General features: G+C 45.4%; 1 protein-coding gene across 1 annotated transcript in view; it reads left to right on the plus strand.

The window, feature by feature from the left end:
* Positions 1-9,759, plus strand: part of SKI (SKI proto-oncogene) — a 102,369-nt gene extending 92,610 nt beyond the window's left edge. The window contains exons 5-8 of the mRNA XM_017743979.1: positions 42-121; positions 398-703; positions 2,748-2,978; positions 4,996-9,759. Of these exons, the coding sequence (XP_017599468.1) occupies positions 42-121; positions 398-703; positions 2,748-2,978; positions 4,996-5,184 (806 nt within the window). The 3' untranslated portion in view covers positions 5,185-9,759. The remainder of the gene's footprint in view (positions 1-41; positions 122-397; positions 704-2,747; positions 2,979-4,995) is intronic.
* The last annotated feature ends 1,452 nt before the right edge of the window (positions 9,760-11,211 follow it).

The following is an 11,211-nucleotide window of genomic DNA, read 5'->3' on the forward strand; positions in this document are numbered from 1 at the left end:
GAATGTAAGTGACACTTGTGTCTGCCTTTGTTTCGGTTTAGGTGGGCTGGGTTTTCTGCAGGAGTTCCTGTGCAGCTTCCATGGGATTGAAATGGAATTCTGGAAGCCCAGTGCCTCAATGGTACCTTTGTGACATGAGTTGCACAGTCACAATTCAAACGAATTGCAAGTCAGTCCCTTAAGTCAAGGTTGCATTTTCATCATATTTCAAGTATCAAAGTATAAAATGAGTAGTTTTTTAATTTTCTTTCCTTTTTTAAATTGATTATCAAGTGTCTCTGTACAGAAGGGCCTCAGCACATTTTGACCTATGTAAATATATAAAATACATATGCGTTGTATATAATTATGTACTAATTTTTGACATTTTCAAATTAATTTTTAATGTTTCTGTTTTCCAGTCACCTCCTCCTTATCCTCGCTCTCCTCCCCATCCTTCACCTCCTCCAGCTCTGCCAAGGACATGAGCTCCCCTGGGATGCAGCCCCCAGCCCCTGTGAACAGCTCCTACGAGGTGGCCGCACACCCCGACTCCCACAGCAGCGGGCTGGAGGCTGAGCTGGAGCACCTCAGACAGGCCCTGGACAGTGGCCTGGACACAAAAGAAGCCAAAGAGAAGTTCCTGCACGAGGTGGTGAAGATGAGGGTGAAGCAGGAGGAGAAGCTGAACGCGGCCCTGCAGGCCAAGCGCAGCCTGCACCAGGTAAGGCTGCCCTGCCCTGCCCTGCCAGGTACAGCCCAGCAGGGAGCTCTGAAAAAGGAATTGCCTCATTTTTCCCAAATAGCAACAGCCTTTGCTGGGGCTCTGTTTGTAAATCCAGCCGGGAAACCAAAGCGCAGGAACCAGTCCTACATTTTAAGCTTGCCACCTGTTTTTCCTTGGGTTATAAATCCATGGTTACCAAAATCAACATCTTTTCATTACTGAAAAAATCTTCTCGTCCAGCAGAGTTTATTTTGTTTTCATTTCACTGAACAGGAAACATTTCTGGAGGCTTTAGCTGGAGTTTTAAAAGCTTTGTGAGGGAGGGTGTTCCTGGGACATGGCCACAGCTGAAGTAAGGGCTTTGTCAGGCATCCCACTGGCCTGCTGAGCTTCAGTCAGGGAGGCAGCTCCTTACTTCTGGACTTCCTGGATCCATCAGTTGTATCAGTGGTCAGACAGGGCTGCAGATCAGGACTGAGCACAGTGATGGGTGAACTGGCTTTTGTTTGAGCTGGGGTAAAAAAAGTGCAGAGAAATAGAAGATGGAGCCAACGTAGAAGATTTGTGTGTTGTCTTTGAATGTTTTGTGTGGAGCTGTTCCCAAGCTGGGGCTGGAATCCATGGGATGGAGTAAACAAGGGCCTGGTTTCATCGAGTATGGGACACACAAAACCAGCATTGGTTCTCCTTGTTTTTAGTTACCCTGAGCAAATTGCTGAATTCCTTTGTATTGCAGTAAATCTGTGTTTTATTTTATGTATTTAAAGTAAACATTTATGAGTAATACCTAAAAAGTGTGTACTTAAGGCAGGAATTACATGAAGCAGTTGAGTGTTAAATCAAGCCCTGTGTCGGAGGCAGAGGGACTCTGGTGTCCAACCATTGTTTTCCATTTGGGAAGGTGTGGATTCCCAGTTCCACACACAGAAAGCTTGTGTGTGTGTGTGTGTGTATACTTCAGAGGCTGTGTTTGTACTTCCAGGGGCTGTGTTTGTACTTCCAGAGGCTCTCTGTACTTCCAGGGGCTGTGTGTGTATTTCCAGAGGCATGGCCAAGCTAACAATGGCCTGGCTGGGAAGTGAGATTGTCAAGAGAGTGAATTTCCCATGACCCTGCAGTGTTACTTCACAGCAACCAGGGCTGGAGGGTTTGACTCGGACAGGGAGGAAATGCTGCTTCTGGGGCAAAAAATAGATCTTTAGTTTCTAATTTAACCATTTAGGAAACGTGAGCCACATCTCTGTGCTTGCTGTGAACGTGTATTTGAACAACTTAAGAGTTTCTTCCTTTGTACTTTGAGGTGCCTTATCATTATCACCTCAATTAATGGCTCCCTCGTGGATTTGAGATTCCAAGGCAGCAGCTCCCAGCCTGGACAGGGGGAGTGGCAGCTCCCAGAGCAAAGTGTGGTTTCAATTCACCTTCAGGTTTTAGCCTGGAGTTTTCCAGCTTTTGTGACAGAGCAGCCCATGGGCTGGTTGTCAGGCGTCTTGGCGCTCACCCCAGTCACCTACAGCACCCCAGAGCCAGGAAAAAAACAGTTTGTGCTTTGTCCTTCCATTAAGTGGATTTTTTGGGGCTTGATAAAATGGAACTGATTTCTGCAGGAAGTAGAGAACTGTCCTGTCGAGCTTTGCCGTACACAAAGGACACTCAAACTGCACTTTCCACGTTGTGCATCTTCAGAGCCTTCAGCTCCAGCCCAGGCACTGCAGTCGAGTGGTTTGGAACGTGGAGCTGGTGCTGGAGCTCTCTCCAACTGCAGTTCATCTTTATTCAGGCCCAGATGGTCGCAGCTATTCTGCTTGACAAAGCAAAATGGGGCTGTAGCACCGAGCTTTTTGTTATGCTGGGCTTCAGGGTAGCTGGAGTGCAGGAACTCCACAGGATTTAAAGGCGAAGGGCTTGTACAAAGTTCAGAGTGGGGTTTAGCCATGGGCTGCCTTGGTCACAACCAGCAGGAGGTGGGAATGTGGTTTGGATGGCTTCCCTTGCAGCTCTGCTTCCTTGCACTCACTCCTTACCTGCTTCTGTGTCCCAGGAGCTGGAGTTCTTGAGAGTGGCCAAGAAAGAGAAGCTGAGGGAAGCAACAGAAGCCAAGCGCAACCTGCGGAAAGAGATCGAGCGTCTGCGAGCCGAGAACGAGAAGAAGATGAAGGAAGCCAACGAGTCCCGGATCCGGCTGAAGAGGGAGCTGGAGCAGGCCCGGCAGATCCGCGTGTGTGACAAGGGCTGCGAGGCCGGCAGGCTCCGGGCCAAGTACTCAGCACAGGTGAGACCCAGCAGGGGCTGGAGCAGCTCCCTCCCCCTGCCTCTGCATCCTCTGCCAGGCACTGCTCCCAGCCCTGCTCCTGAGCTGGAAGCCTGGCTGGGAGAGGCATCAACAGAGGGCAGGGGCCAGCCAGGGCTCCAAAAAATGGGGCCTGAATTTAAACGCATTCCGTGCACCTGCCACAGAGGTGTGGGGGGCCTCCTGTGTTAAAGGGAGCCCTCAAACACAGCCCTCAAAAGCTACTGTTTAACATACTTCAGTATGTGTATATTTATATGTACTTCAAATACTTCACATAGTTTAACACAGCCCTGAAAAGGTCCTGGCAGAGGGAATTCCAGGAGTTGTGAGACATAGGTGCTCCTGGAGGTGTTGCCAGGCCTGAAGTGGGAGCTGCAGGTCCCTGGCGTGGTGGCTTTAAGGGTGCAGGGGAAGAGCAGAAGCAAAGCTCACACTCTCCAGGGCTCTGATAAGAGGAAGGGGAGTGGCCGCCTGTGCCCGCTGAGACACGTCTGGCCAGGAGCAGGAAATGATGTGGGGCTTCCTCCCAGCATCACAGGATGTCTCACTGATAAGGGGTGATAAGGGGTGTCCAGACTAAACAGAGCCGCCCTGGGGCTGCTGTGCTGGGCGTTCCCCCTGGGCCCTGGGGAGCAGCACCAGGGCAGGTGAACACGGGCAGGGCTGGGCTGGGGGGCTCAGGTGTGTCCTGACGGTCACTGGGGATTTTCAATCTCCTAATGCATTCCCTCCTTGGGAAGGAACAGATGAGGTTTCCTAAGCTTAAAGGCTAAAAATCACCTCAAAAAGAACTCAAGTAGCCAATTACTCCTCTTCTCTGAGGCCAGGCCTGGCAGGTTGGCAGTGTCCCCTGCAGCAGCCGCCTGTCACAGCCACTCCTGAGTTCCCCAGAGCTGTCCTTGGGCAAAGGGCACGTGGCAGCTCCTGTTTTGGGGCTGGCACAGCTGGTAACACAAAGCTCCTGTGAGAACTCACTCCCAAGGCTGAATTTTTTAGGATGTCATTATAACTTTAAGTTCTTAACTTGTGAGAAATTTTAAGATAAAGCTTTATACATCCTTGTAGCTACAGCTGAGGTGCAACAGGAAGTTGGTCACACATTATTTTTGAGGAAACCACGGTTCTCTAGACAGGCTCAGTCTGACAGAAATAGCATCAGGCCAGGAGGGAGAAGACAACAGAGTCAGGGTGGAAATGTCTCTGTGTAGGCTTAAAGTATTAATGCTTAATACTCATTGAGTAGCTGTGGTTTATGCCTTCTTTTTTCTTACCCTGAAATCTAAACATGGATGGGGGAGGTATACCTGCATTTTAGCCCAAACCATTGGAGGTTTCCTTTCCTTGTTAAATGGCCATCTCACTGCCGAAATCTCCTTTTTCCAAGGGTGCTGTTCTCTGGTACTTGCACCCTCCAGTCCTGGGAGTTTTCTCTGCCTTTGTTGTCAGAAAGTACCAAACAGAGAGATCAGGGAGGCCAAGGGCAGCTGCAGGTCCTGCTGTGAGCAAAGTGGGGACACTGCAGGGCTTTAATCCATAGCTGGGACAGGCCTGGCCCATCTGCAGCTGAGGCCCTTTCTGGTCCCTTCCATTAAAAATCATTGTGAAAGAGCTGAAAGTGAATCCCCTGTGCCAACACCTGGGGTTTGCTTTGCTGAGCTGCTGCCACTGCCTGAAGAAATAACAGCCATGCTTGAAGAAGTGACCAGAGTTCCGTGGCATTAAGGAATTCTTGAACTATTTCTTAACTCTTCTGGTTTTCACCTTCCTTTCTGGAGCTGGAGTCACTGGCCATATTTAGGTTTCAAAGATAAGCAGGCACTGTACTGCAGTAGTGTATGGAAAAAAGGAACAGGGAATTCCTTCCTTGCCTCAATCTTGATAATCCCATGCCTGGGTACACATTTTATTGCTTCCCTGACTCTGTGCAAGGTCTGTGGAGAGGTACAGGCTCCATCCTACCCCATGTCCTACACCCATGTCTGTCCTGTCCCCACAGATCGAGGACCTGCAGGTGAAGCTGCAGCACGCGGAGGCCGACCGGGAGCAGCTCCGCGCCGATCTCCTGCACGAGCGGGAGGCCCGGGAGCACCTGGAGAAGGTGGTCAAGGAACTTCAGGAACAACTGTGGCCTAAAGCCAGCAGCCAGCCCAGCAGTGAGAGCACCTCGAGCCCCATGGAGAACTGACCCTTTGTCCTCCAGCACAGGGAGGGAGAGAGTGGGACTGGGAGTGCACGTGTGAGTAGTGGTGTCCTGGCACACACTTTAGGAATATGGATTCTCAGTAGTTGGAAGGCAAATGTTGTTACTCTCTAGAACAGAAGCACTGAATTCCGCCTCTTTTTTTTCCCAATCCATATAGCACAACATCTTACTGTGCCTAGAAAACACAAAGTGTTTGTAAACAAAATACTTTTAAGTCCACAGCAAATTTTCTACTGGCAAACTCCAAGCAAAGCAGCGTGGTCCAGCTAAACCCGGAGTCCAAGGCGAGCACGGCAGTGGCTTTGTGTTCTCCTGCCTGTTGGAACATTTTGGAATTTAAAAACAAACCAACTTTTCTTATAAGCTATTTAAAATAATTCATTACACAGACTTGGTATTAAAAAAAAAAAAAAATTAACAAGATTTTTATAATGAACCTTTAAAAGCAAAACAAAAAAAAAGACAAAAAACAAACCTTCGATGCACAATTTTTAATGACTTTATAGGCTTTGGGATTCTTTGTGCAGAAGCCCCTCTGTGGTGATGATGCCATGTCAGGAGCAGTTTTCCAGCCATCTCGGAAGCCATTGCGGTTCCATCCCGTCACGTGGGTGTAGGAGAAGTTCAGAGTGCTTTTCCAAGTTGATTTTTTTTTTCCTTAGAATGAATTATGTCCATTTCCCGCCCTGGACACAGGAAGAAGGGAAGCTGCAGGAGTGTGCAGGGGGTGAGGGGAGGAGAAGGGGTTGGATTGAGAGCCCCAGCCCGGCCCCACAGACCCCCCTGTGTTCAGAGACTTCACCCAGGAGCACTTCAACCTTGGGAAAAGAAAGAGAAAAAAGGAAGAAAGGAAGGAAATGGATGATGAGTTGGTAGAGGAACAAAGCAGAGACATCTGTCATTCTGAAATCTTCAGCTTTCAGTTTTCTGGAAAACTCATCTTGTTGCACCATCTTACCATGAATTCAGTATTTCCCTGCTTCCATTCTGAACTGTCAGTCAGGATTTCTGTGCCCAAGGAGAGTCCAACGTCGCAGTGTCGGATACTACAGAACAGAAAACCAACCTTTTTGCTGCTGTGAATAAGCCTACATCTTTTTTTTAAAAAACTTTTTTGTTTTTAAAAAGAGAAATTACTTTAATTTTGGGATCCAAGCCGCAGCCCCGGGATACAATGCAGCAAACCATCACTGCCTTGGGGGTAGTGCTGAGGCTTTTTATATGTTGTTGTTTTTTTTTTAAACCTGCACTTTGTCAGAATCTTACTCTGCATTTTATTCCCTATTTCTAAAATGTACATGTCGAGCATTTGAGATTGTGCCCTAAGAGCTGTGCAAACCATGAACCCAGTCTGCCACCACTGACACCTCCCATCAGCATCCATGTAAGCAAAGGAGGATGCAGCAGGCCCAGAATCCCCAGAGCAGGAATTCCCCCTGTGCTGCTGGTTCAGTTAGAACCTGGTTTCGTGGCTGTGTATCTGACCCGAGCTGAGGAGCAGCAGAGATGCTCCCAAAAGTGCTTAACAAATAAAGCTGGTGCTTTACTGATCATGAGAAAAGTTAATTTTCACCCATAAACACTCACCTCTGACACACTCAAGCAAGTGAAAATGTGATCTGGGGCTGCAGATGTGCCTTCCAGCTCATTTTTCCTCTCAGCATCTTCTCTAGGCAATGCTGACACTTTTTTTACCTTAAAAGAATAAAAAAAAAAAAAAAAAAAAAAGGGAAAAAAAAAAGAGAACCCCCTATGCATCATCATACCCAGAAGTTATTCTAAAAGAAGAAACATATTTCCAGTAATCTTTATTTGCTTTTGGACATTGATGCAAACTATGTAAGCTTCAAAATTATTTCCCAGTAGACAGAAAGCGGCTTCCAATCCTAAAATTATGGTATTTACTTACCATACACATTAGAGAGAGTTTTGTTTTTTTTTTTTTAAACAAGAGCTGTTTGCTTGAAACCATTATAATAACCATGATAACAACTGTGAGCATTAACAGAGAAGTTCATATATATGTTTTAGGTACAAAAAAGAAGAAATATGAAAGGAGTGGAATTACTGGGACAATGTAAAACTGTTGGGAGCAAGAAACAGTCACACCAAGTCAATGACCTGAACCTGTCTGTGGATACAGGGGTTGGCCCTTGTGTGTTTGGGATGCTGGAGACTGGCTCTAGGTGCAGATCTCCTTCTAAAGTGCAATGCAAAAGGAATTTTGATTATGCTTGAGCAGGTTGTTGTTTTGTTTTTTTTTTAATGTGGGGTTTTATTTTCTTTGTATGTTTTTTTCTGCGATTATTAAATCATATGCATGGATTAAACTCTGCCATATAGTCATTAATGGGCATTATTACTGTCTTATGTAAAGGGGTTCTTTTGTTATGCAGTATGCAGAAAAATGTTCTCAGCCTTATGATTTCCAGATCTGTATTATCCACTTATTTCTTCAAGGGAAACTAAACAACTGTAGCTGTAGCTGATCACTTTTGTGCATTTCAAGTCTCTCATGCTCTGCTTTACTGCCGTGTTGGGAACCACACAGAGAACAGACCCCGCTCCTGTGGCGGCTCATGGAAGCCTGGCTTTGGAAATTTTGCTTGTTTGGGTTTTTCCCCCTGATCTTTGATAGCTTCTCTCCCTTTATACCCAAGAAAAAATGGCAACATGTCCAAGTCCAGCTGGTTTTTCCCAGGAAAAGCCACTCACCTGAGCACACCATGAATTTTCCTTTTTGTGTTCAAGGAAACGCAGTCACTCACTGGGCATGAGGCTCCCCCGCTCCTGAAGGAGGGAAATCTGCAGGATTTTCAAAGGAAAAAACCAGAACAGTAAATAGTCAATCACCACCAAGCAGCCTCACCTGTGCTGCACAGGTAAAGGGTCACAGGGGCAGCAAAGAATCTCCAAACCAGAATTACAGCTGGGGCTTTCCTCTCTGCCCCACATCACAGTCACTCCATGCAGGGCAATACCTGCAGGTGAACTTGCCCCAAGACTGCCTAGAATTTGGTCCTTGGGAGTGAAAGGCCATTTCTCTCAATTAAGGTTTAAAAGCTCTAAGATAAATAAGGTGCAAGAAGAGCAGGAACAAACATTCTCCAGCAGCAGCCACTGCCCAGGAGGGGCTCACAGGAGTCTGGCTTAAACTACTGGGCATTTCCTAACCATGTTTAACAATCAGATTGTTCTTTCTGCAGAATAGATCAGTTATTTCTGCAGAGTGTATAATTTAGTTCTAATTCAGAGTAATTAGAAGTGTGTCTGTCCCAGCCCCAGAGGCCGATTCTCACCAGGGTGGGTCTGCAGAGCAGCCCCCCTGTGTGAAGGTGCTCAAGGCCAGGGAGCTCTGGGGTCATTCCTGTGTCTGCAACACCTCAGTAAAGCTGTGTGAGCCTGGTCCCATGGAATTCCTTCCTTCAGCCCCCACTCCCTGCTGCATTCCCAGGGAGAGGGGCTGCCCCTCCATCTCCCCCATCCTCTGTGCTTTAGTTTCCTTTAAGAAGTTCCAAGGGAGAAGAGGTGTTTCATACAGGCTGTTGACTCTCCCTGTACCTACAAATATATTACTACTTGTATATTCAGTTTAATTACTCCTTGTTTCTATTACTGAACGAAGACTTAACGAAGGGAAAAAAAAAAAACAACAGCAATAACATTCATATCTATGGAGCAGCTAACTCTATACATAATATTCTGCTTTTCAAACAGAACTAGCCAATGTAAAAAAACATTAAAAGTAAATTCAACATGTAAATACTTTTTTTCATTTTACACTGTTGTATTATAAGTGTATATGGTGTTTACTTTTTCAAAACTCTTTCTTACCTGGTAGTTGTCTTGTTTTATGAGTTGTGTTTTTAACTGAGAAGAACCTTTGCTGTCTGTTAGGAAAAAACAAAACAAAATCTTTTTGCAAGTTTTCAATGTGGGTTATAACCTTTCTCCATCATTTGCATTTTATTTGTCCTTATTTTCACTGTAAAGTATTTTATTACCAAAAGGTTGATTTTTGTTCCATTCTGCCCTCTCAGCAGTCCATGTGTTTTAGAGAGAAGTTTTTTGTTGGCTTGGTTGTTGTTTTGTTTTTTTGGTTTTGTTTTGTTTTTTTAAATCGAAAGAACTCACAGAAATGACATTTTTTCAATTGAAGAAAAATAAATCTTTACATTTATAATAGCCAATAGCATTTCAGCACATTTTTGTTATCCTGGTCTCTCCTATGCTGCTGCTAATGACAATATTATGACTTACTCTACTATTCTAGAACTATTTTTATGTAAGTAATGTATGCTTTCTTGTTTATAAATGCCTGATTTAAAAAAAAATAAGAAAAAAGCTTGGCATATTTATCTATTTCGCTGTGTACCTTGATAGTCCTTTTCCACCCCCTTTTCCACATCCCCTCCCCCCGATGCAGATAATATTGTAAAATAAAGGACTTTATGAGATTATGTATGAAAATAGCTATGCTTATATACCACAGTGACTGAATGTACAGTGTATAGACGCATTACCGAAAATAAAATTGTTTGTCCAGAAAAAAATAAAGAGCTCTGGGATGTTTTTGGAGTTCTCTGTGCTTTGCTGAGGTGCTGCTCCCCCTTTGATGTGCCAAGGCCACAATCCCACAGCACCTGGTTCGTGTCTTCCTGGCCAGCCCAGGAAAATGACCCTCCCCAAGGCATCATTTAACACTAAACCTCTGCAGGGCTGCACAGGACACTGCTGGAAGGAGACTGGAATTTAATTGGGGTCACTGCATTCCCCTGCATGGGGAAGCTCCAACACACAAGTGAAATTTCTTTGGAATAGTGAGAATTGTAAGCATAGAGAAGTTTGTTCTAGGTCAAAGAAAAAGAAACACAAGAGGGGAAAATGCAAAAACCAGGAGATGGAAACATATGTCAGAATAATTCTCTCATGGTTTTCTGAGAAGTGGCTGCAGAATTTCCACAGCTCTGGGACATTTCTGAAATGCCCTTGTAAAGCAGTGGAAAAGCTGGAGAATGAGCAAAGAGCTTAAAAAAATAAATCTCTTCTTCTTATTTGTGACTCACTCAGCTTTCCAATGGACGGGTTTGTGTCCTAAATGCAGCTCCACATCCTTGGGGAGGGATCTTGTGCCCCATATCTCACCCACATCTGTGTCCTTCCACCTGCATAGCCTTACTGTGACTCTGGGTCCTGAAATTAAAAGTTCAAATACCTTTCCTCCTGCTGATCCTTCTCGGAGAGACTTGTCATGGTATTCTTATTACAAACTAAATATCAAAGCAGATTTGGATTGATAAGGCTTAGTAGCAGAGGCCAAAAGAAATGATATATTCTGTCTCCAAGGACCTCTGAGTGCAGAAACACAGATTGGTAAAGCCCAGTCAAGCTGTCTTGTGTTTATGGCTAAGGGGTAATTAACTGGGTTTGAAAATTCTGGTTCTGCTGACAGAATAACTTTAATTTACTAGGAATGAGAAACATTGAGATCTGAACCTGCTCAGTAACAAAGTGAGCTGAAATGACCCAAACTCAAAGTAGCTGAAATAAATATAATAATCAGAAATAAAAATCCAATTTCCTGAGGCCTGGAGTAAAAACTTTCCATGTCTTATTCAACAGCTTGTGTTACCCAGCCATCAGGAAACACCACTAAAAACCCAAACACGGGATGTACGTGGCAAATCCAAACCTTGTGTGGGGCACAGATGAAAGAAACAGCCACAAAATCCCCCAAACCGGGTTAAACAGAGCACCTCAGTGGCTCCCACTGTCCTGTGAACAGCCCCCCCAATCCCAACCTGGCAGATGGAGCACAGGGAAACTCAACACCCATGGAGCAGGGAGAGGCCGGAGGGATTTTGGGGAGAAATGAAGAGAGTCCTTGTTAGTGCCCAAGGGATCCAAACCCAACCTTTTAGGTGCTCCCCACCTTCATTTGCTGAAAAGACATTAAAGAAACACATCCTGCAGGGAAGGGATACAACGTGTGGAAAATGACAGGAATCT

This window comes from Corvus brachyrhynchos, unplaced genomic scaffold (assembly GCF_000691975.1).
Source record: "Corvus brachyrhynchos isolate BGI_N302 unplaced genomic scaffold, ASM69197v1 scaffold68, whole genome shotgun sequence".
In the NCBI taxonomy this organism is placed as follows: domain Eukaryota; kingdom Metazoa; phylum Chordata; class Aves; order Passeriformes; family Corvidae; genus Corvus; species Corvus brachyrhynchos.